We start from the raw sequence: 25,354 nt of genomic DNA, 5'->3' as shown, positions 1-25,354 counted from the left end.
TGCCATACATAAAAGATATTGATTCGATTTAGTAGTCAACCCAAAATTATTATAATAAATTATGTGAGCTTATTTCATTATATTTTCCAACACTGAGTAGACAATAATTTTCAATTTCTTTTTTTGTTAATTTGCTCTTGTTGATTAAAATGATAGCATGGGAGAAAAAAAGAAAACTAAATCTCGTTAAAAATTTAATATCACATGATTCCGAATGCTACCTACAACCAACTCTTTTTTTTATATGATAGATGCCTTCCTAAGAAATCCATGCAAAAAAAAATCGTGTAAAAATGTGTGCAACTTATGGTAAATTTGGGGATATGTGCCACAATTTTAAAAAATCGTATGAAATGAAAGGCTCCAAATGTTTTCCCACAAAGCCATTGCAAAAAAATTAATAATGAAATTCATATTTAAAATCATAATCCATTTTTATTACAAAAATGAAATAAAATTAGTGTAGTGCGAAAATTCAATCCATAAGTACAACATGCAATAGTTTAATATGATATAAGGAATAAAAATTAATCCCCTAACTCTAACTAACACATTTCCCCAACACATGTGTGGGCATAAACCGACTGACTTCTGATCACAGTATTTCATCAACTTTATTTTGGGGAGTTGCTTTCAGTTCACGCCTCACTGCGGGCTTGTACTCTCACAAATTTGATCCATTTTCGATAACAACGTGCGTGCAAGAATTTTTCTAAAAAATACGAAGTGAAAATATTTTGCGATCAGGAGAATTTCAACAACAGATACTAAGCAGACGCACGGTCCAGCAGACATGTTCAGAATTTCATGCTGATAAAAAATATATATACTTTATAGTGTCTCTGAGCCTTTATTCTGAGAGTGGGGAACACCACGACAAAGTGAGTACATTCCTTATCACTCAATGGTGTGTATAAAAATGCGTGCAAAAAAGTGTATTGGCTCTCATTGGTGAACCGTGTTATTCCAAAATCGTTCAAAAAAATAACGTGTAAAAAAGAGTTAAATGTGTATGTAGGAAGTTATACTTGTATACCTTTTGCCGAAACGTTTGCAACGTTCAGAATGTAAAAACTTAGTCCTTTTCATTCTTTTTACGATCTCGGTAATAGACATAAAAGGTTCGGGCACGAGCGAATATAATTCTCTTACTTATATATATTTTTATAAATATATGATATACGATGTGCATTGTATTTGTAATGCATAAGAGTATGTGGGAATGTTTTAATGACCAGATATCTAATTTGGATATCTGCTGGTACGTTGAATTCACCCTTCCGATCTAAAGTGTGTTTATCAATCTCATTTTCGATCGGATCAGACATTTTTTGCGGTCACGTTTGATATGCTAAATTAATTGGTGATGTTGTTACGAATAGTAAACCAATGTATTTACTAACGGTCTAATTTTTAATATCCTTTTATAAAACTTGGTCCAGAGTAGTAATTCTCAACACGTATATTTATTTTTTGGAGCCAAAAAGAAGAAGGAGATCTATCACGGTTCCAATGAAAACATAATTTTCCGTGGAAGCGAGATAAAATTTGAACATTGTGGTAATATTAGTTCTGTATACTTTTTTAAATGTCATACTGTCCAGTCTTTTTTTTGCAGGTTACCAAAATTTACAGTGGGGTTCAACTTTGTTCGTCAAGTTTCCATGGAAACATCCACAGCTTGAAAGCGTTTATGTAGATATTGTTAAAATTATTTACAAAAATAATTAATGTGTTCCGGCTAATTTTCGCGTATTACGCTCGATTTATGATCAATAAAATTTAGTTGCGGAGCTTACTGTTCGTAAGGTATTTGAAAAACTCAAATCATATGGCAATACATCAAAAAAATAAACCTGCTCGACGTTCTGAAATGTAGATGTTGCGGACTAAAGTGAGAAGAAAGAGCGAGGACAACCAATTGGACGTCCTTATCTCAGCACCACAAGAAATATTTTTATAAGGGTGCTTATGTTGGAAAGAGCTGCTTTAAGTTGCAAATCGAGTCCATCTATTACTTCGTGAAAAAATCATTTATACCGCCGAAGCTGATTTCCTATTAAATGCCTTCATAAGTAAGCAAAACTTTAGCTTTTGGAATAAAGCGACCCCTAATACCGCTTACGAATGCTATAGAACCACAATTTTTTGTTTTTTTATGGCGCGATGATTTCGACTCGGATGGATGATCGTAATAAGATACCATCTCGCGGTGTAACTCATTTATTGGGAGAATATCTGCAATATGAGCTAGCTACCAAGACAGCACCATACAATTCTATTAGACATTTTTTTGGAGAGACTTTTGCCACGTCTTTGAGTTATTCAAACACTCAAGTTTATGTGGAAGAGTGGCTTCAAATTGGTGTCTCGGAGACCAATCGTTATAAAATTCCAGAAGTGGTTACTTATATGAAATCATTTTCGATAAAAATACCTTTAAAATAAAAAAAAATCATATTACGTTGTTATCTATATTTCAAGTTACAAAAATATCTAGCCTTTCATGAATATAAAGAGTTTCTTTTCTTTCCTTTGCTTTCTTGTGCAGATGCAAGCAAATGCATAAAAAAAATCTCATAATTGTACGAGGAACTAATTTGTTGAAATCTTTAACAACGTAAATCTGTTACTAATCATCGCCTTTTTATTTCATTTCCTAAACGTTTTTCTTTCGTCGATTTTTAAATTAGAAACACTAAATAGATGTAGACAACACTGCGACAGTGTATAACAAGAGATAATACTGTATAACTAAAATACATTATATTAATAAACTTTATAAGCTGGCAATGCTAAGTCAAGATCACATTAGTAAATCCTTTTCGCTAAAGTTCACGTTTTGTAATTGACGGTCAAAAATGTTGGTTCGAAAAAATTGTGAAATGTAAAACACATTTATTTACAAAATATGCAAATTTCTTGCTTAATATTTTTAGTGTGTTTAGAGTATACGGAGAGAAAACATTTCGTTTGGAAAAATTGCTAAAGTGTCAAGCAACCATACAGTCAAATAGGAAATGTTTGCAGCTATTGCGTTGTTGAGCGGATAAATTCCAATTTGAACCTCGTAAATAATTAAAGTGAAATCATTTTAAAGCACATAATAAAAGTAAAGGTTTCTTGAATCCGAAATATTTTGCCTTGTTCTGCCGTGTTTGTGGTCGTGTGTATGCTACAGTGCACATGCACTTGTCCTACGAAAGTTATTGCTTGTGGTTGTGTGTATAAGCAAAAATTTGTTGTTATTAATCAGAGAATTCCGTGGACTTTACGTTTGTTCCCATTAAGTCTGAGAATATAGTTTTTTTGATTTTTTTTCTTTTTGTTGTTGTTCCCTTTGTATTTTAATTGCGTGACTGTTTTCTTTTGTATAGCATTTAAGTAATTTGTTGTTAAAGATAGTAGCAAGTTTCTGTTTGCCATATTTTGCTCAACATTCATCTACGATTGGCTATGTTCAAATATACTTCAAATTTAAGGTAAGTACACGCTAACATCTTTATGCCTTAGAATATGCGTTCAATTGCCAACAATATTCTGTTTAGGTAACAATGTTGTTTTTAAACTTTAATGAAGAAAAAAAATTTAAAACCATTTTCAAACATAAAAAGATTTGTTGCATGTTATACAAAATTTGGGACAATTCCCGCGTTTATTGGAAAAAAAAATTTTTTTTATATATATTATAAATACTGTGTCAACTATCTTGTACTTTTGGAGATTTGTTTTCCCAAAAAATCCATGTCTGAATATGCTTTGTTTGGATTATGCCTGCGTTTTCTATTTTCTAAAAGATCAAATGTGAAATAATATGTATAAAATTCAAATGCCGCTACTCTATACAAAACCCATAAAATATACATTTCATTTTGAATACTGTGCACTTATTTTGTGGCTGTAGGCCTGCCATCATTATGTCCGCAATATTTATCTTTTATCCTCGCATAAAGCACACAATTTAGTCTGCATATATATTTATAATTGAAAAGCTTCTCTTAAAGCCACGTTCGTATTGAATGTGCCTTACAATGCGTTGGAACAATGCTTTTATTTTTGCTTGTGCGAAGCGTATATTTCACGTTTGTTGGATACCATCTAAGCAATAACGTACATGTAACAGCATATTTATATTTGAGTTAGATTGGTATATGTTGGGTATATGTAAACTTTGGCTAAAATTTCTTAAAATTCAATTCTAATTAGAAACCATAAGCGGAGATTTCAAATCGCTGTGATTCGCGAGCGCACGTCAAAAGGTCAAGGAAAACCTTTTACTATTTTTAAGATAAATTAATTTAAGATAAATTCATTTCGTTGCAAACCACCATATGGTAGGTATTATTAAAACGCCGGTTCGCAATACCAATTTCCCTTCAAGAACTCTCAGTTTCTCCCAAGCTTGAAGTCGTTATGTTAATTTTTGCGGCCGGACATACGGGCATGCTTAAATCGGCTCAGAATTTGATGGTGATCAAGGATATACATGCATGTTCCAAACGCTATCGAAATGTGGGTTTATCGCTTAAGCTTCGGTAAAGGGTATGAAAAAGCTATGATTACGTTCGCGGAAGAGTCGATGGCAATTGAAATTTTTACCAAACTCGTACTCATAAAGGGAATTAATAACAACGTACTTGATTATTTGGTGGTGTATACATAGAAACATAACAAAGCTCATTCCCTGTTTTTATTTTATTTTATTTGATTTTACTTTCATTTCATTGAATTTTAATTCGCTGTTACACTGCTTCGAATTCGAATGCATTTTTTCGCTGCTTATTACGCAATTTAAATGTAACCAAGTTCCTTAACAGCTTTGATCATTCCTATAAAACCTGTTAACATTTCCGCACTTGTGCGTAAAATCTCTCTCTCTGGTAACTCAAAAGGTTTTGGTCTGCCCCTACCGGGTAATTCAATCGTGAAAGCTATTGGTATATGCTTCACCGCGTAGGCCCAATCTTTGCTGCCCCCAGAAAACATTTCTTAATTTTTAGAAAGTTTAGGATCAAAATCATAGAATTTAAATCACTTTACATACTGAGAATGTTAGCGCTGCTTCCGCAGCGATATTTGGTGTGATATCGGGGATACAAAGCCTCAACAAAAGCTTTGGCCACATACATCAGGCTATCATAATTTTTAGGCGGTACTTTTGTATGGGTCCACGGTACAAGTACTGCTTGAGCGGCCGAATGTAATGCTACATAAATTTTAATAGAACCCTCTGGTATGTAATTGTTAATAAATTCTATGAGCTGTTGAACTTCTGGCTCAGATTCAGGATGAGGCCCACTGTATACATTTGAGCGAGGATCGGTACATCTTCTAACTACAATAATATCCGTCATTTAAAAATATTATCAAAGATTCAAATGAAAAATGTCTTACGTGACCATTTATAATTAAAATTACGATTTAGGTCGGTGCCGATACAATCTGGACTAGCAGGTTTTCTTGATTTACGCCACAATCGTTCCTATAGTCAACGAAGAAACATGAATGTCTAAACGAAAGACCCTCTTGCTAAATAAGGTAATGGTTTGTTTACCTTCTCGTGCGAGTAAGCAAAACCATCAACATTTAATACAGGTATGATCCACCAATCAAGACTTTCGGCCAGCTCGCGCACATCAGGATCTCTTGAAAACAATAACGCCATGATTAAATATGTACAGGCAGCTGACGTTATCCACTCTCTAGCATGAATATTTGATTCAATAAAAATTGCTTTTCTGTCGCGCTTGAAAGAAAGCTTTACGCCCCGTATTAAACGGCCTTCGTACGAACGACCGATGTCGAAACCTGTAACTATTTCAGGATACTGTGCCATGATAAAATCCATCCAAAAATAGATTTCACACAATGTTGGATAAAAAGTCCAATCGATTATTCGATAGATAGGTCTCTTCTTTGGAAACAGGCTTCGTCTGGTTAGATGAAATTTATGGTTTTAAAGGTAAAAAATGCAGTTTTCTATATATCGGATTTGAGAATATTCACATTAAAAGTAATGATCTCTCCTTATGAGATATTGTATCTCCACCGGGCCGGCAATCCCTCGCCCGTCTTAATTCATTTGTAAAGGTCCCTACGATGAATTGCTTCGATTCCTGAGATGGATTGCCCGCCATTATCTGTACAAAATCTCGAATCGATTTTTTTATAGCGATTAAGCAGCATGTGGAGTGTGAACTCCTTTTATTTAGATGAGAAAATTTGCAGCTTTATATTTTTAAGAAATTTCTTTTTTCGTTTTTATTTATACATTTCATATTCGAAAATAAAAAAAAAAGAGTCAGTTTGCAGAAAAAAAGGAAAAAAAATAAGAAGAATAATTCTTCTTCTTCTTAAGTGTTCAATGAGCCGACAACAGTGGGATAATCACGTAACTCAAACTTAGCTTTCGCTGTTGCATATCGCAGGTTTTGTTAAACAAAACAAAAGACTTCTCTTCTAGAAATCTCCCAGCACAAGCACTCTGTTAACATATGGTGTTACGTAAGTATTTGCAAACATATTTCTTTTTTTTTCATATTTTATACCGTTAATTTATGTAAATTTTTATTAAAATTGAATAGAATTTCGAATCTATGTGAACATGAAATTATTGCATCGCAGTTTCTCGACACTTGATTTATATTCATATGTGCCCGAGCTCTTTAACAGCCTTAATTAATCCGATGAAACCATCTAATAGTTCTTTGCTTAAACGTAAGATAGCGCGCTTTGGCAACTGAAAAGGCATTGCTCTATCTTTAGGTAATCCAATGCCAAGAGCTATTGGTATACCTTTCTCCGCATAAGCCCAATCTGTGTTTCCACGGGAACAAATTCTTTTGTCTTCGTAAAGATAATTTAAATTCATTTTCTAATCAGTCTTGGAAAAATATTTATCATACTTAAGATATTTGCGCTGGTTCCATAACTATATTGGGTATGGAATCTAGGAAACAAAGCGTCGACGAAAGCCTTAGCCACGAACATAAGTTGATTATAATTCGGTGGAAACTCTTCCATATTGTTACATGGTGTAAGTACAGCTTGCACCCCCGAATGTAAACCTATATAGATTTTAATATAATCTTTTGGTAAGTTGGTGTCAATAAATTTTTTTAAGAGCTCGATTTCTGGCGTGGATTCAAATGTAACTTGAGGGCCATTGCATTGATCGAAATGAGGATTGGGTTTCGTTGCTTGAAAAGATTTGAATGTTAATCTAAGAAATTTTGAATAAAGTGTCAGGCTTACGTTTCCGTGAATAATTGGAACTACGGCAAGCATCGAAAAAATCGGGATTTGACTTGAGCCACGAAGATTTCTATAAACCGGCAAGGAATTATGCTGTCTATGTACAAAAAAATGTTTACAATTATGACAGAAAATTTCGTTTACCTTTTCATATGTATAAACAAAACCGTCAACATCCAAAACTGGTATTATCCACCAATCAATACTTTCGGCCATGTCGCGTACATCGGAATTTTTGGAAAACAATAATTTCGTAATAAGATAAGTAGCAGCAGTTGATGTTATTCCATCTTTACCATGAATATTTGATTCGATAAAAATTGCTTTATTCCCAGGCTTAAAAGAGATTTTAATGCCCCTTATTAAATGGCCGTCCTGCGAATTGCCGATATTGAAACCCGCAACAATGTCGGAGCGTTTGGCAATAATTAGATCTAACCAAGAATAGATGTCAGATAATTTGGGATATGTAGTCCAGTCGAAGAGTGGAAAGTCGAATTTTTGTGGGAATAAATTTCGTCTATAAAGAAAAAATTTAACTTTTATTTTAATTTACAAATCACTGCATACTCACATTAAGAGCAATGATCTTTTACTATCGGCCATAATTTGCGCGTAAGGGTTGCAATTTGTATTTAGTACTAAATTTTCCGTAGAATTTTCCATTATTTGTCCTAAAAATTAACCAAAAATTTTCATATCACAACATGTATTCGTTTTCATTAGTAAGTTCACTAATGGTTGAAAATTTGCATTTTTCTATATGAAAAAGTGAATTTTATTAATAAGAAAAGCATATATATATATGTATATATATATATATATATATATATATCAACAATTACAAAGCAATGATAACTAATATTTGAGAATCAAAAGTTGTGAAGCAAAGACTACTATTCCACGTGGAAACATTATGCATTTGTAGAAGGTGTCAGTGAAAAAAAAATATTTCAGCAATCTCACCGATTTCGCATTTTAGAGTATCGAAATGATTATTAATTTTGGCTCAAGAGTTTAGCATGGGCTTAATGTTATATAGGCGTAAATTCCTGTCTGGCTCTACTTAAGTTTGTATTGAGGGGATTGTAAGTGAAATCAGTCGCCGTTGAACGTGATCACTAAATCAACGAGAAAGAGAGAGAGAGAAAGAGAGAATTCCCTCCTTTAAGGAGAAGAAACGTCGAATTATAAATAGTCGTGAAAGGGCAAGGCATGATAGGATGCAAAACACTCTCTCACAAGTTTTATTCATACCACAGAAATTTGAAATTCCTTGTGTTTTTCTAATAAACAGACTGGTGTAGATTTTATTCATACCATAGAAATGAAAAATTCCCGTTGTTCCTTTAATAAAGAAACTGGTGTAGGTTTTATTCATACCTTAGAAATAAAAAAATTTTTGGCAAGCGAACACTACTTAAAATTTGCATAGACAGCTAATAAAATAGAAATTTTAATTTTAATATTCATCTCTTGTGAGGGTAGGAAACGAAGGATGAAATAAATTCTACAAAGGCAACAGGAATGCAGGTTGTGATGACCGAAAAACCACTTAATGCTAGTGTTAGTCTTGCATAATTGAATTAATAAACTGGGAGTAAGGACAGGGCTAGCCTGCCATGAACTGAACTTGACAATGATCGATTATTTAAAAAAATGAATTATGTTTTTCTCATCGTTTTTTAAACGAGTCTTTCAATTCTTAACTTAGTCGTATACTTACTGAATTTGAATATTTCCATCCTCTCTCGAGGTAGATAAAATTATTACTTGAAAATCTAGAACGTGATATATTGTTGGTGAAATCAAAACATCACTGAAGCGTCTAATGTTGTAACATTAATAATCAAATCGTTTCGCTATAAAAAATTTTGCATAACAGAAAAACCAAGGGAACTTCGCATATCTGATTTTACGAAAATTTGATACAATCCTGACTGCACTTTCCCGAAACCTTAGCTCATACATTGCTTTTGAATTTGCGTTCGCTAGGCACAAGGAGAAGACGAATAAATTGTCACTATTATGTATTTTATTTTGCTTAATAAGTAAGCATGACAGTACCAGAGACGTTCATTGCAAATTTCCAAGATAGTGAGTAATTAGTATTGTGATTTGTCAATATCAAAGCACTACTATTAGCTTTAGAACTTCAAGAATGGAAATGATGTCGCGGAGCGAGTGCATCATAGTTTTTCTTAGTTTTGAGTAGATCGAGTTAAGTATTAAAACAACGCCATTCGTGAGGAACGGTGTTTTTATTTGTTTGTATGAAAAAATCTGGTCGATTGTGATGGTTGACACGCTACGATAACCCGAGGCACCAAAAATCCCGGCCCAATTTAATTAGCTCAACAACATCGAAAATTAAGGATATCATTCACATGCAGTCAGTTTGAGCTGCGCTTCTAGCGGCATTAACAGATTATAGTTCCTACGCTCCAATTCAACGATACCATTACTTGGAAAAGCTATCAAAAACAACTTGTAATGCTGAACTGATCATAAAAAGCAGAAAGGCGAAAAATATGCTAAGACACATGATCAAGAACTTCTTTGGAGGAAAACCGCGATCGAATCGTTAAAGCAAAGACAGCAACAAAGAATTTTGGTGGCATGGGTGTCATAATCAGTAATGAGATGTTGTTGTCTCAGCCTATAGACCACTTTTTCAGATATCGTGCAATATTTCTTAACTTTTCCTACCTGCTTTCGATCGATCACAGTCTCTTACTGCACGGTAATGACGATCAAAAATTATATAGACTGAATAAGTACTTTGTTATACAATATCGGGCGAAAATGTATATACAAACCTAACAGTAAATAAAAAGTGTAGAAGGTCTTGATAGTCGCTTCAAATCGGCTGAAATTGGTAATCGTTTTATCGGAGCGGTGATTGCATTTCGCAATTTAACAGCGTCAACGACGAATAGTCTTGACGTTAATATGAATACTTATGGGCAAGCAGAATAAAATTCTTCGTCCGTTCCGATTTAGCAAACTGAACTTCCTCGAGTGCAGATAAGTTTGTGCTAAAAAGTAGGTCCCTGATGTTAAGGTACATTTGGATAAGGGAATCAAGAATCTTAACCGGTATACTCTTTCATATTTTCGTTTATAAGAAACGTAACCGGTACACCATTTACCAACAGTTTGCAGCTTATTGCGAGAGACAGAATCTATGTCACCATATACATTTGCAAAATAAGATATGAACGGCACGACGAGATCTTTAAGCGGTTTCAGTTAACTGATAAAGGGTACATAAGATGAAGAAACGTACAGCCTCCTCAGAATGTTATGTTTACGCATGACATTGTAATTGACATATTGATACACCACATTCTAAATTTGGCCTAAACGGAATAGCTTCTTTTCGGCCTTGTATTTAATTTTTTTATTGCAATTTTTATTTCAATCTAAATTCTTTCACTCTGGTTTACTGTAATTTTCGTTCAATTCCCAATTTAAATGTACTGAAGCTCTTTCACAGCTTTTATCAATCCAATAAATCCATCTAAAAGCTCTGCACTTGTACGTAGAATCATTCGCTCGGGTAACTCGAAAAGCTTTGGTATATCTCTACTAGGTAATTCAACGCAGAAGACTATTGGTATACCTTTCATCCCATAAGCCCAATCAGTACTTGTGCCAGAAAACGGTTCTAAGTAATGAACGATTTTTTTAGGCAAATTACAAAATACTATAAAAGATTATCTGATGATGTACTCAAAATATTTGCCATAGTTCCACATTTATATTTGGTGCGATATCTGGGATACAAAGCTTTAACAAAAGCGTTTGCCACATGTAAGAGGTCGTTATATTGCTTGGGAGGCACTTTCGTATAGGACCATGGAGTAAGTATTGCTTGGTCGGGAGCATGTAATGCTACGTAAATCTTAATAGATCCGTCAGGTATATTGTTATTTATAAAATTTGTAAGTTGTTCAACTTCTGGTTCAGATTCAGGATGAGGTCCACTGTATACATTCGAAGCAGGTCTTTCGCATTTCTTAGCTTTAAGTACATTTAATAAAAATGCCAAGAAAAAAATAGAAAAAAGCATACCTGACCACTTATGACTGAAATTGCGATTCAAATCGATGCCAATATAATCTGGACTAGCAGGTCTTCGTGATTTGCGCCACAATCGTTCCTACGCTCAATGAAGAGACGTAAATCTGTAGATGAAAGATGGTCTTGGTAAGTTTTGCTTACCTTCTCATGGGAATAAACAAAACCATCAACATTTAATACAGGTATGATCCACCAATCAAGACTCTCGGCCAACTCGCGCACATCAGGATTTATGGAAAACAATAACTCCATTATTAAATATGTGCAGGCATTTGACGTGATCCATTCTCTGGCGTGAATATTTGATTCAATAAAAATTGCCTTTTTGCCGCATCCAAAAGAAAGTTTCAGCCCCCTTATTAAGCGGCCTTCGTACGAACGACCTATGTCGAAACCCGTGACGACCCCGGGGAATTCTTCGATCATGATATCCATCCAATAATAAATTTCGCATAGAGTGGGATAAAAAGTCCAGTCAAGAAATCGATAGGTTGGCCGTTTTTTTGAGAACAGGCTTCGTCTATCTAGGAAAAGATTCCAGGGCTTTAAAGTTTTACTTCCATTATTTCCTAGATACTTACATTAAAAGTAAAGATTTTTTTGAGTATGAAACAGAATTTCCACCGGCTTTGCAATCTTTGGCTCGACGTAGTTCGGTCGAAAAGTTTGCCTTTAACATTTCCTTAGGTTTATCTTGTGCGTTCACACGGTTTTCCATGGTTTCTTTCCAATGCTTTGCAACGCAGCCCTATTCTATGATTCTATGGAATAGATTAGACTTTTAAGAAATTCTCATTTTTTATTATTTGGCTTATGAAAACTGGGACAATTAAATAAATTAAAAAGCTATCAACATTCAATGAATGAATGATAAGCAACTTTCTCCTAAAGCGAAACAAATAAAAATCAAAGGGACTGTTAAGGAAAAAAAAACCCTTCTTTTTTGACGAGCGGAATTTTGTATATGAGCAAAAGTTTTCTCTTCCAACTATGCTTAAATAACGTCACAAAGTAAAAAAGATTGCAATGGAAAGTCTTCCTCGCGCCTCAATCATTGGGAACATAAAAAAACATACAAAAGCTGCTTGGCATATGTACCCGCAAAAAGCTTTCCAATTATTAAAGTCCTATGTGGGACATCGGATCGTGTGGTCTAAAACCTTCACCTACATAAAAAAGAATCCTTTGCTCGACGACAATAATGAGCCCGCAATATCGCCCAAGATTCCTTAATTTGTTTTGATGCTCCACCAAGGTTTCACAATGTTTCTGCAAAACCAAATTGAGAAATAAATGTATCGACTTGGTAGAGAATGGCAATATAACTGCCTGTGACATATTGATGTGCGAAATTGTGTTTACAAGCCTCCATGCTCCAACATTTCATCCTGTATGGTTAAAAAATAAAGCCGCGTAAGGAGCTTCTCTCAGTATTAACACAGTTGTGTCCCGTAAAGTTCGCTTTTTTCGTAGATTTTGTTTACGACATACGTCAAACACTTGGCTATGCTGGCATTATCTTCAAGGTATCTATCCGTTCTGCAAAGTTTGCAAAATTGACGACAATTGCCTATGCCACTCCGAATAAAAAATTATTATATTGAACTTGTGTTGTCAAACTAAGTTGGAATTGTTCACTACGTATTAATCGTACCTAAATCTCTTTAACCTACTGTCACGTTACGTTTTTTCTCATACAAGTCTAATATAAAAATACCTTGCAGCAATCTAGTTACAAAAAGATCTGCCGATTGATCTTTCTTCCAACCGAATCAGCTAGCTTCAGATCACTTTTTAAATCTGAAAAAGTAGGCAGACATAAATATGGTAGAGGTCAGTGCACGGCATAGTCACGTTACGATAATTTCGAAGTCTCTCCAAATCAAAAATTTTTCATTCGGCGGAATAAATTTTACGAGCATCTTTCTTAGACGAGGGTGCGCTCGCCGTATACTCAGGCTAAGTGCACAAGAAAAATTTATATTTCTCTAAACATTTCATTTAAAATTTAATTGCTTAGCTGTTCATGCAATGAAATGAATGATTAAATTTATTCAATTCGATTGCCTTCATCAATCACATTTAAGGAAAATAATAGATTTCCTTAGGCATGGAAAATGAAATCGGTGTTCTAAGGTATGTCATGTGCTATGATCTTAGCAATAATTTGCGATTAAGATTAAAGATTATAACGTAGCTTAGTCTTCTGCGCATAGTGGATGCTCGTTGAAGAAGGAAGACTCGTCGACAGCGGAAGCCACCCGATTAGGACTTGCTCGAAGATTATCCATCTCAACTTTATCATATCTCAATTAAATAAGAGAGAAACAGATGTTTCTTCAATTAGAAAACATGTGTTAGTGGTCTCCCGTCATTCCTCACATCGATTTTGAACTAATTTATCACTACGCGCTACAACTTACGATAACTCTAGCATCTTTTCCCGGAACAGAAGACATGTAGGTTCAAAACGGGCGGCCGCTTGGAATCCTCATAATTTGAAATGTTCGAGTCCATTTGAACAACTTTTACATAGCTCTTCGCAGCATAACTTTCCCAACTGATGTAACTTTTGTGAACAAAAGCAAATTTTTGGATAGGATTTTGAAGGCTAAACTGCTTTTGAATTTTCAATTCCCAAAATATATTCTAGCTTTCGATTTAATGCAAAAAGTCCCTCGATCCGTGTTCGTACCGTGTAATAGACAATATAAATAATTATACTTCAATGTCAGTTTTAAGGATTATTTTTATTTTTGTCGAACTGCGGGTGGATGTAGAAAATTTAGCTTTGGCTTATCTACGCATTTTATACTCTTGTGAAACATCGAATTTTTATTAGAAGTTAACCTGCTCCGAATTTTTCAATTACAATTTTCAATTCGCAATTTATATATGACCAAGTTCTTTTACAGCCTTAATCATTCCTATGAATCCATCTACAAGCTCTGCGCCTACTCGCAAAATCATTTCTTCGGGTAACTCGAAACGCCTGGGTGTACCTTTTCCGGGTAATTCAAGGCATAAGGCTATCGGGATACCTTTAACTCCGTGAGCCCAGTCAGTGCTTGTGCCGGAAACTAATTCTAAGTTATGAAATATTTCAAAATCACTTTACAAAAATTAGTTTAATTAACTTACTTAAAACATTAGCCATGGTTGCGCAAATATATCTGGTGTGATACCGGCGAAATGATGCGTCAGCAAACGCGTCCGCCACCTGCAAAAGTTCATTATAGTGTTTGGGGCGCATTTTCGTGAAGGCCCAGGGTATTAATACTGCTTGTGCTGCCGCATGCAGCGCTATATAAACCTTAATGGATCCGTCCGGTATGTTATTATTTATGAAATTTGTGAGTTGTTTAACTTCCGGTTCAGATTCAGCGTGGGGGCCACTGTACATATTCGAGGAAGGGTCTCCACATTTTCTCACTTTAGGAATGCAAGCAATTTTTAAGTATATATATATATAAAAGTGAAGAATATCTTACGTTCCCATTTATAACTAAAATTACGATTTAAATCGATACCAATGCAATCCTCACCAGAAGGTCTCCTCGATTTGCGCCATAAACGATACTGTTCTCATTAGAAATGAAACAAAATAGAAAATCGATTTTGTACACAAAAGAAGATATTGGTTTGAAATCGAAAATTAATAAAACACGGATTCGATTCACAAAGATTTCGTAAAATTCAGTAAAAGCTTCTAATAACCATTCATGTATATCGTATCTTATATATCGTAAATCGTTATTTTTTTTTTATAACCAAGTAACCAATCACTATTAACGCGGAACTGCGTAAAACAATGGCAACCCCGATTTATTTTATTTTCGACCCAAGCTTCGAAATTTTGTTAAGTGAGCTTTTAAAATCTATTTTATAATTCTAACACCAAAGAAACTATCGATATTCTTCAAATTTGTTATTGAAGTGAGCAGACTTTTCATAAAAGCGAACACGAGAAAAAACCGATTAACCTCGTAAACAAAGTTTGGAAATCTTTAGACAGACGGATGTGCCTTGGCCTTCAACGTATAGGTAAATATGCCATAAATATACATATATGTTGGGTATAATAACGATTTCCTTACCTCTTCATGCGAAAAGGCAAAACCATCAACATTAAACACTGGTATTATCCACCAATCAAGACTCTCGGCCAACTCGCGCACATCGGGATCTCTGGAAAACAATAATTCCCTTATTAAATACGTGCAAGTAGCTGATGTGATCCATTCTCGGGCATGAATATTTGATTCTATGAAAATCGCCTTTTTGCCCGGTCGAAAAGAAAGTTTCAAGCCTCTTATTAAACGGCCTTCATAGGAACGTCCAATGTCGAAACCCGTAACCACTTTGGGACATTCTTTGGTAATGGAATCCATCCAAGCATAGATTTCACATAACGTGGGATAGAAAGACCAATCAAGAACTCTATAGGTGGGCCTTTTTTTTGGGAACATGTTGCGCCTATATATAGGAAAAATTAATTTTTTGCTATATTTGTTAATCAAATTTTTAAATATGTATTCTTACATTAGAATTGTTGATCTTTGTTTTGTTGTTATTGTTTCCCCATCGGCCGTGCAATCCTTAGCTCGTCGTAGTTCGCTGGCATACGTCCCTGCGATAATTTTTTTAGATTCATTGTGTGTAATCTTAGGTCTGCCCATGCTCTCTTTCCAAAATTTAAAAGTAAATTGCAAATTAGTCTTATTCAGAGGTTCGCCTAGATTAGCTTTTAAGAAATTTTCATTTTTTATTTTTTATTATATTTTTTATACAAAATATCAGTCGAATGAATTTTAAATAAAAAAACTGTCAACGTTCATGAATCAAAGAAAAATTTTTATATATAATGTGAAGAAAAAAATGAAAGTTATATGAAGACTTTGAATCAAGAGAAACCATAAAATTGGGATTAAACATAAATTTTTTCCTTTTATTTTCGTCATATCTTAACTTATTTTCTTTTATGTTTTTATTGAATTTTGATTTAAATTATTTCAAGTGCTTTAATAGCGTCAATCATACCAATAAGCCCATCCACAAGTTCTAAGCCAACGCGTAAAATCGCTTTTTTTGGTAATTCAAAAGGTGACTTTCTACCTCTACCCGGTAATTCAATCGTGAAGGCCATTGGTATTGCCTTCACTGCATAAGCCCAATCTTTACTTGTGCCGCAGTACTCTCCGCAACCTTGGAAGAAGTTTAAATTGCAACAATTTGAATTACAACACCAACTATATGTCATACTTAAAATATTTGCACTTGTTCCGTATCTGTATTTAGTGCAAAATCGGACATAGGCAGCATCAACGAAAGCTTTGGCCACATACATCAGTCGCTTGTAATCTGGAGGCAGTTCTTTCGTATGACACCAAGGCAAAAGGACTGCTTGTGCAGCTGCATGTAACGCTATATAAATCTTAATTGTACCTTCTGCAATATTACTGTTAATAAATTTGGTTAAATGTTCAGTTTCGGGTTCAGAGAGAGGATGACTGCCACCGTATTGGTTTGAGCAAGGATCATGTTTTATGCCTGTAATAAGTTATCATTATTTGAAATATATTTCAAATGTTAAAATAATACATAACTTACGTCCCCATTGATATTCGAAATTACGATTTAAATCGACGCCCATGCAATTCGGGTTTACGTATCTTCTGGACTTACGCCACAATCGCTCCTATAGATGATAAGAATAACGCACTTTTACTGATTGATAAACAAAAACTTGGACTACCTTTTCATGTGAATAAACGAATCCATCAACATTTAATACCGGTACTATCCACCAGTCAAGTCTGTTAGCCATTTGACGCACGTCAGGATCTCTGGAAAACAATAATTCAAGAATTAAATAAGTACAGGCAGCTGATGTTATCCATTCTCTTGCATGAATGTTGGATTCAATAAAAATTGCTTTTTGGTTGGATTTGAAGCAGAGTTTTACGCCCCTTATTAGACGTCCTTCATATGAAGTTCCGATATTAAAACCGGTAACTACTTTGGGCAATTTTTTAATAATTAGATCTAACCAATTGTAGATTTCGTCTAACGTGGGATAGTAGCTCCAGTCAAGTTGTCCGTACTCTTTAGATAATCCAAAATCAGTAATCTCCATGATCTTTTCTACGTTGTTATTAATTTGTGGGCAAAGAGACTGAACACTTAATTATACTGAAATCTCGGACCAAATTACGGTAATGCTTTTAAAAAATTTGCATTATTTTTAATGATTGTACAAAATATAGAAAAATTAACTTGAATAAAATATGAGTAAATATTACTGCTTCTTCTTTTTCTAAATTTTAGCAAATCAACAATAGATGGTTACTAAATTTTTTCCACTAAGCAAAATTCAAATTCGATTCAATTCTTTGTTTAAACCTTAACGAGGTTAGCGAATGATTTTAGCTGTGGATATATTTTTACTTTTTGCGTATATTTACGTCGTCTACATAAATTTCATCGTCATCTATTTATGGGAACTATTTTTTCCATGTCTTTTCGTTACCTTCTTATTATCAATACTTAACAAATATTTAATAACAACAACGGATCAGAAAGCGTCCATAGATAGACATAGAAATCTAATATTAACCAACAATATAAATTATTTGTTAATTATATTACAACCCAGACAAATCATTGTCTTCACACTGAGCCTTTTCTCTGTTCTCGTTTTATCTGTTCTCGATTCGCTGAATATTCAAAAAGAAGAAGAAGAGAAAAATAAATTGTAAGACAGAAAACATTTGATATGATGTATGTACTTAAGACGATCGTCAACTTTCCGCTCATGCCCGCTTGTGGTATTTTCTGGAAGAATTAAGGGCAGAATTTCTTTTGCGGCACCCTCACTGACCCATTCCTATCTTTTTGCTCATTTCCGACGCTTTTTACGTATTATCAAACTTGTAGTACTAGGGGATATTTCTTTTTCGTTTTTTATGGGTGTTGTGGCGGTGCACTTCCTTCTAGCGGCCTTGCACTGGGGTGAAGCAATCTAGGAATCAGTTTCCCATTACCTCGAGATGAACTTTTGATGCCCATTATATCATCGTGCCTCCCTCGTCGCCATCTGAGATTAAGAGTTCGGATGCCTTCTTCATATGGCTTTACATCGAAGCGCGTCTTGCAACATCCGGCGCATTTCTTCCATCTTGCAGTGTTCTTTAATATGATCGCTAGCAGGTTATCTGCGGCAATTCCAGAAATCCGAAAAGCCTGTTTCTCAAGCTTGCTCAAGCGTGACAGGCGAAAGCAGTGTGTTGCGCACCGTCGTTTGTGTCTTGCCATAGGTCGCATGTGTTATCTGCTCGTTAATTGAAACAGCACAAATGAAAAATGACCATGACCAGCGGAAAATTAGGTTAGGTCCTGTGTTTCCTCTTCCATCATCGTTTGGATCGTGTACGTCCACCTTCTTCTCAAGCCATTTTCCCATCTCTACCATCATTCCATCAATATGCTCTGCAGGATAGCTCTCTTAAGTCTGCAGACATTACCAGTATGGATACATAACTGCCCCTTCAATAGTAGCTCGATGGGTAACACTCTTGCCTGCACCGCTGCCGCTGTCGTTAAAACTTTGCGGTAGGCCGATATCATTCTCAATGTGCACAGCCTTTGGTCCGTTCACCTGACTGCGTTACTATTAGTGCATATTAGGTTTGTGCGGAAGTATGCTACACTCAGGAGGACTTGGATGCACCTTTCGTTATACCGTTCGATTCAAATTCACTTTCTGAATCACCTTACTGGAAAGATTTAATCTCGTCTGTTGGTCTGTCTGTATTATTTTCTTATGATGCACTGAAACGAAAATGCTACAGATCAGACGATTTTTGCGACCACTTCCCATATTTCGAGAAATCGTAGTGTAGGGTGGTGTTGAGCACTACAGTGCTTTTATTTTCCTCTTTCAGAAATAAAAAAGAAGTATTTTATTTAGTAAGAGATGAACTAGTATTTTCTTATTCGAGGATAAACTGTTTTGCAGTCGTGTTTCAAATGATTTAAAAAGTCCTTATGCTGATAATAGGAGGAGGTAACTACTGCCCATTCAAATAGCGGATATGAAAGGTTAAGCAATCAAATGACCGTTAATGTAGTAGCGACATTACCTGAACGTTGGGCAATAATCAATAGCGACACTATTTCTAATACGCTTTGAACACCTTCGCCGCATTAATTCTCTTTGGTAATATCGATTCCACATCACGCCAAATTCTAATCTGGCACATATACGATAGTACGTATGATAGAGGATAGCACAAAAAAATTAAAATAAAAATTGAAATGGAAAACGGAGCTCTGTAATGTAAGCTCAATGTAAATACAATTTTGTTGTTTGAAAATTTTTTTTACTTTATTTTGTTTTTGTTGTCTGTTGTTGTTTTCAGGTGTTTTTATTTTTTAATTTAGATTCGGGATATGTACGGTCTAGATGAATAATTTTTTGCGCTGTTTAATTGCAATTTAAATATAACAAGAATCTGTGCTGGCTTCAATTACTCGAACAAACCCATGCAAAATTTCTGTGCTTACACATGAAATAGATCACGATGTTGCCTTTGTCTCATCAAATTCAAAGTCATGACCCTAGTGTACTTTTCACGGTAAAAGCGCAGGCTTCGTTCACACAGTGGAATATTTTCAAGTTTCCCAAAAAACTTAATATTAAATTTTACGAACAAAAAGTTATTCAAAAATTTAACTTTTGCTCAATTAAGTTCTTCATAGCTAGCACGATTGATTTCCGAATTATACGATTCTTAAACGTAAATTTCGTTTTCCGGCTTTAAAATCCGATTCAAAAGTACAGTTGGAGTCAGCAATGTTCTCGAAGCTTAAATCCTTTTTTTTCTATCTAAAAAGATGTCTACCAGATTTATAAAACAGATTGCTTGAGTTTCCATTGATGGCTGAAAGTGACTAGGGGATCTTTTGGGTTTTGAAGGGTTTCCTTACTGACGCCGCAAACGTTTCTATAAATATGGATATGTTTATATGTATATAAAACATGTAAATAAAAACCAACAATTTTTTTACCTTGTCGTACCTTGAGCAAACCTTGCGGGTTTCGAGTACGCATGCATTAAAAAGTTCGTTCATGACAGACAGAGAAGAGAGAAACGTCACCATCTCTTACGAAATGGCTTGTATTCGAATGGTCCGTTTTCAAGCCGGCATTAATTGGCAGATTACAAGCTATGTGGGATAATTAACTATAATTCCGATGAATGAGATCGTCTCCATCTGAAATCAAGACGACTCTTACAGTATTTATTTAATAGAATAAATTATTTACTATGTTCACAATGACTCATGTGCTTCACATACGTTACTCTCGCAATGAGCATCCCATGACATCTACACTAGATACCCCCTCTTAGCAAGAGCATACATTGTCTTTTTCGAGATGGAAAATCTTAATAATAGTAGTAACCAACTAACCGAGGCTGGTGCTGAGGATTCAATCGAAATTTGTTCCTCTATAATAGGAAATACAAAATCGAGCAAAAACTCAAGACTCCTATATCGCAGGAAATCGAATTTGACTTGAAGTGAAAGGGCGCACGCCATAGCCCCCTAAATTATGAATATTCTTGATCAGTGTCAGATTGTGGGGCGATTAACTCTATACAGCTGTTGGTCTCTGATCCGTTATTCGATGCTTTGGGATTCTTAATTTAGGAAAGAAACTTTAACTTACAATCAATCACGATTGAATTAGAAAGTTGGCAGATATATTGAACAACATCATTCAAGCCTGAAGGTTGAAGCGATCCTCCCACAACGACTTCCACATTACATAAACTATAGCTTACAATTTATAGAAAATATGGATCTGGAAGCCGGCGCAAATTGACGAATATTGTCTAAAACTTAAATAAAAAAAAGGGGTAGAGATGAAAAGAAGAGAGGCATGAAGAGAGCTTAAATGAAAAGAAGTCCTTAATGCATAAACACCGGTATCTATAACGGATACAAATGCTTTCTACGGGGAGCTAAAGAATCTGTTCGATTCATGAGGTTAACGAAAGTCTCTTACATATTATTGTAAAAGATCTGACTTTCCAGATTTTCCTTATGACAACCTTGCCTCCGACACAAAGACAGAGTTAGATTTCATAATAAGTAATCCCGGTTGTGAATAAATCTGAGATCCCGAGGACCACGAAGGCGCTGCTGATGCAGACCGCTTGGATTATCTTACTTACTGTATGTGGATGATAATATTGATTCTACACACTTTCGATTGATTTGTTTAGAAATACCAGAATTTTTCATATACGACATTATCTTGTATATCTAACAAAGTACATTTACACCCGAAAATAACAAGTAAACTTAACGCACTGGATTTACAACTAACTAGAAATACCTCATCTCCATTCAAGATGGTGTAGTGAAGTGACATGCGCACTGACAGCAATAGAGTATGGTGTACAGCAGGCATGGGCAAACGGCTCGTTATATTTACTATTTCAAATAATTTGACTTGATTGTGCTGATCAATGCTGCAAATGAATTGTAAGAAATGCATTGAAGGAAAATTGATGCGAAAAACCGTTTTTAAAATGATAGCTCCTTGTGCATCCAAGATAAAAGTGCATATTTGGCCTGTAATGGAAATTAAATTCTGATAGAGAATTTTTTCAGACATATTGTCGAATTAATAATGCCTGATAAGAAGCCACATTTGAAAAAATTAGTTTCTTAAGCAGACGAATTCTCGTGAAACTTACTGCCCATATTGCAAATAGTCTAGAAATGCTTCAAAATATTCTTTTTCCTGCACAACAATACTTAGCATTCTTTTGTTCAGGTTACTTAGCGTATTATGTCAATGCAACCCATATAGTGAGAAAAATCAGATTTAGAATAACCCCATGAAAATTTAGAAGCAGTTCGTCAAATAGGTGCTCAACCAAAAAGTATAAGTGATATGTATATAAAATAAATTTTCATTATAAATTTTAATGTTCACTTGCTTGTTAATTTATCAACTCTCTTTCTGGCCTCTGCCATGATATGAAGACTGTGGGGGATTTTGATGAAAAAAGTTGCCCAACCCTGGTATACAATGTTGTACAATTAATGACGAAAGGCATACGAGAATTTGTATAAATATAAAGCTGTTGAACAAATCATTCCGAGTGCTTCAAGCGTTCTCTTTATCGTTCAATGTGGTTACATGTCCGATTTCGAGAAAAGTGACAATATTGCTGTCTAATCATTTTAGACGTCAAGGAGCAAATATACATTTTGATTTGAATGATAAACAAGTAAGCCAACTTACCTATTCGGTTAATGGGATGATAGCCAGTGTCAACCTGTGACCTTTCTTTGCAGCGATGGGAGCATCAGCTGATGCATAATATTCTTACTTAAAATTTCTCTTTTATTCCATTTACTAATTTAACGACTTTTTATTTCGTAACCCATTTTGGTGTTTCTTCTGTTTCTCCTTCCTTTTTCTTAGATACCTTTTTTGACCGTTCATATTTTGGCTTGATTTCTTTTTTCGGCGGTTCGGGTATCTTTTCTATGAAACCGAGTTCTCCAACAGCCTTAACCATACCCACAAGTCCATCCAGAAGTTCGATGCTTACACGTAGAATCGATTCTGTTGGTAACTCGAAAGGTTTATATCTACCTTTACCTGGTAACTCAATGCCAAGTGATATAGGTATATTCTTCACTCCGTAAGCCCAGTCTGTGCTGGTGCCGCAAAATTCTCCGACGTCTTAACAAAATGTTAATTTATTTTTCGTCAGCAATAGATAAAATATTGAACATACTTAAAATTTCGGCGGCAGGTCCATAAATATATTTAGTTCGGAAACGAGGGTAAGCGGCTTCAACAAACGCCTTGGCCACCTCCATCAGCTGTTCATGATCCTTAGGCTGTTCTTCCTTCGTATAGGCCCAGGGAGTAATTACTGCTTGTCCGGCAGCATGTAATGCTATGTAAATCTTAAGAGTACCTTCCGGTATTGTGTCAATAAACTGTGCCAGTTGCTTAACTTCTGGTTCAGATTCAGCCTCACTGCCACCATATTCGTCGGTGCAAGGTTCACTCTTTATCACTATATTAAATGCAGACATTGAAAATATTTGTTAAAAAATAGTAAAATAAAATCGGAATTGATTTACCTCCCCATTGATGATTGAAATTGCGATTTAAATCCACACCTATGCATTCAGGAGATTCAGGAGTATTTGCTTCTTCCAAAGGTCTCCTCGATTTGCGCCACAATCGTTCCTGAAGGCCACGAAATTATGGATCGTATTTTTTTTTGAAATTAGAAATGCTTTACCTTTTCTTGCGAAAAAACAAAACCATCGACATTAAATATGGGTAAGATGTACCAGTCAATGCCAGCAGCCGTTCTACGCACGTCAGGATCTTTGGAAAACAGCAATTCCATAACTATACATGTAGCAGCTGAGGATGTTATCCATTCTCTAGCATGGATGTTTGACTCAATAAAAATTGCTTTGTTGCCAGTTTTAAAAGAGATTTTCAGGCCCCTTATTAAACGACCTTCATGCGAACGACCAATTTCGAATTTCGTAACTACTTTAGAGCATTTTTCGGCGATTACATCCATCCAATTATAGATTTCACATAAAGTGGGATAAAAAGTCCAATCAAGACGTCGATAGACAGGTGGTGGTTCTTTTTTAATTATCTTTTTCTTCCTCCTTTCTTCCTTGGTAGGTTCTCGATTAACAGGTTTTTGCTTATCAACGGGTTCTTTCCGCGTCGGTTCTTCTTCTTTAGCAGCACCTTCGTTAGCTTTTGCTCTTTCCTTCTCTTTCTTCGCTTTTGCTTTCTCTTTTTCTTTCCTTTCCTTTTCTTTTGCTTTCTTTTCTTTCTCCTTCTCTCTTTCTTTTTGGAATTCTTTTAAAGTCTTCTTTGGTTCGGGCTTTGGACAATCAATTACTGGCTTCTTTTCACCTTTATCTTTTTCTTCACCTTCAGCTACTTCTTCTTTTGATGCGGCCTTCTTCTTTGGTGCATCCTCCCTCTTTGGTACGTTTTCTTCCTTTGGAGCCTCCTCCTCCTCCTTTGGAGCTTCCTCCTCCTTTGGCGCGTCCTCCTCCTTTGGTGCATCCTCCTGGTTTGGTGCGTCTTCTTCCTTTGGAGCCTCCTCCTTCTTTTGTGCGTCTTCCTCCTTTGCTACGCCTTCCTCCTTTGGTGCGTCCTGCTTAAGTTCTCCTGGTGCACTCTGCTCGTCTGCCATTGGCTGTTTCGAAAAATTTAGCACAGCTTTTATTTAAATTGCATTAAAACAGCGCACAGTTACTGTTTTTAGAGGTCTATGGAGTTGAGATATTTAAGAAATTTTCATTTTTTTTAGGTTTTCATTTTACATTTAATTTGTGAACAGCAAAAGTAAGAATGAATTTGAGCAAAATATTATGAACATTAAAAAATCGATGGCAACTGAGACACATTTTATAAAAGTATTTAACTTTGCATAAAGAAACTTTTTCCTTAAGCTTATCGAAATCCTATCTTTCAACAACTCTTCGGAAGCCTTATAGAGTGCTGTCAGCGGACCATGCGGAAAGAAATGCAATGAATATTCGAGAAGTGTATGTATAAATATATTAGTTTGGGGAAAAAGAAATCCATTATTTTTATATTAACTTCAGGACTTTATTTAACATGCTTCGGATTGTCCGATTTAGGTCAAATATGCACCGTTTTGTTGTACAATTTGTTGCCATTTTAAAAGTAACTTCAAAATGCCTCTCTCATAGAAGTCCTGGTCTCTATTTGCAAAAAACTCTAGTAGTCGATTTTCACAATCCTCCCTAGATTCCAATTTTTTATCACTGTAGATGTGTGTGGCCTAGCGTTGTACTGGTGGAACACGACACCTCTCCTGTTGGCCAATTCTGGGCGTTTCTGGTCAATCGCTTTGTTCAAACGGTCCAGTTGTTGACAGTAGAGATCAGAATTTAGCGTTTGGCCATA

General features: G+C 35.1%; 7 protein-coding genes across 7 annotated transcripts; all 7 read right to left on the bottom strand.

Annotated features, from left to right (window-relative positions):
* Positions 1 to 4,791: 4,791 nt before the first annotated feature.
* On the bottom strand, positions 4,792 to 6,137 carry LOC119633036 (zinc carboxypeptidase-like). The gene is made up of 5 exons (XM_038026227.1): positions 6,007 to 6,137; positions 5,555 to 5,933; positions 5,395 to 5,482; positions 5,045 to 5,335; positions 4,792 to 4,988 (listed from the first exon to the last, which is right to left on the bottom strand). The coding sequence occupies exons 1-5, from the start codon at positions 6,135 to 6,137 to the stop codon at positions 4,792 to 4,794; spliced, it is 1,086 nt and encodes a 361-aa protein (XP_037882155.1).
* A 509-nt stretch (positions 6,138 to 6,646) lies between these two features.
* Positions 6,647 to 7,470, bottom strand: LOC119633035 (zinc carboxypeptidase-like). The gene is made up of 4 exons (XM_038026226.1): positions 7,399 to 7,470; positions 7,255 to 7,324; positions 6,906 to 7,199; positions 6,647 to 6,816 (listed from the first exon to the last, which is right to left on the bottom strand). Exons 1-4 carry the CDS (start codon positions 7,468 to 7,470, stop codon positions 6,647 to 6,649), a joined length of 606 nt encoding a protein of 201 aa, XP_037882154.1.
* Positions 7,471 to 10,727: 3,257 nt separating this feature from the next.
* LOC119633034 (zinc carboxypeptidase-like) lies at positions 10,728 to 11,592 on the bottom strand. Its single transcript, XM_038026225.1, has 4 exons — positions 11,482 to 11,592; positions 11,332 to 11,419; positions 10,990 to 11,280; positions 10,728 to 10,924 (listed from the first exon to the last, which is right to left on the bottom strand). The coding sequence occupies exons 1-4, from the start codon at positions 11,590 to 11,592 to the stop codon at positions 10,728 to 10,730; spliced, it is 687 nt and encodes a 228-aa protein (XP_037882153.1).
* Positions 11,593 to 14,229: 2,637 nt separating this feature from the next.
* LOC119633033 (zinc carboxypeptidase-like) lies at positions 14,230 to 16,019 on the bottom strand. Its single transcript, XM_038026224.1, has 5 exons — positions 15,883 to 16,019; positions 15,438 to 15,816; positions 14,832 to 14,919; positions 14,482 to 14,772; positions 14,230 to 14,426 (listed from the first exon to the last, which is right to left on the bottom strand). The coding sequence occupies exons 1-5, from the start codon at positions 16,017 to 16,019 to the stop codon at positions 14,230 to 14,232; spliced, it is 1,092 nt and encodes a 363-aa protein (XP_037882152.1).
* A 323-nt stretch (positions 16,020 to 16,342) lies between these two features.
* Positions 16,343 to 17,476, bottom strand: LOC119633032 (zinc carboxypeptidase-like). The gene is given in 3 exon segments (XM_038026223.1): positions 16,343 to 16,536; positions 16,591 to 17,038; positions 17,096 to 17,476. Coding segments are annotated over 3 exon segments (1,023 nt in total).
* A 2,393-nt stretch (positions 17,477 to 19,869) lies between these two features.
* Positions 19,870 to 23,981, bottom strand: LOC119634030 (zinc carboxypeptidase-like). The gene is made up of 6 exons (XM_038027934.1): positions 23,685 to 23,981; positions 23,521 to 23,629; positions 23,166 to 23,453; positions 22,664 to 23,110; positions 20,420 to 20,616; positions 19,870 to 20,345 (listed from the first exon to the last, which is right to left on the bottom strand). The coding sequence occupies exons 1-4, from the start codon at positions 23,976 to 23,978 to the stop codon at positions 22,794 to 22,796; spliced, it is 1,008 nt and encodes a 335-aa protein (XP_037883862.1). The 5' UTR covers positions 23,979 to 23,981; the 3' UTR covers positions 19,870 to 20,345; positions 20,420 to 20,616; positions 22,664 to 22,793.
* A 70-nt stretch (positions 23,982 to 24,051) lies between these two features.
* LOC119633031 (50S ribosomal protein L21-like) lies at positions 24,052 to 24,614 on the bottom strand. Its single transcript, XM_038026221.1, has 2 exons — positions 24,329 to 24,614; positions 24,052 to 24,080 (listed from the first exon to the last, which is right to left on the bottom strand). Exons 1-2 carry the CDS (start codon positions 24,612 to 24,614, stop codon positions 24,052 to 24,054), a joined length of 315 nt encoding a protein of 104 aa, XP_037882149.1.
* Positions 24,615 to 25,354: the final 740 nt, after the last annotated feature.

The sequence above is a fragment of the Glossina fuscipes genome, unplaced genomic scaffold (assembly GCF_014805625.2).
Source record: "Glossina fuscipes isolate IAEA_lab_2018 unplaced genomic scaffold, Yale_Gfus_2 2, whole genome shotgun sequence".
NCBI lineage: Eukaryota > Metazoa > Arthropoda > Insecta > Diptera > Glossinidae > Glossina > Glossina fuscipes.
This window is presented reverse-complemented; position numbering and strand designations above follow the sequence as displayed.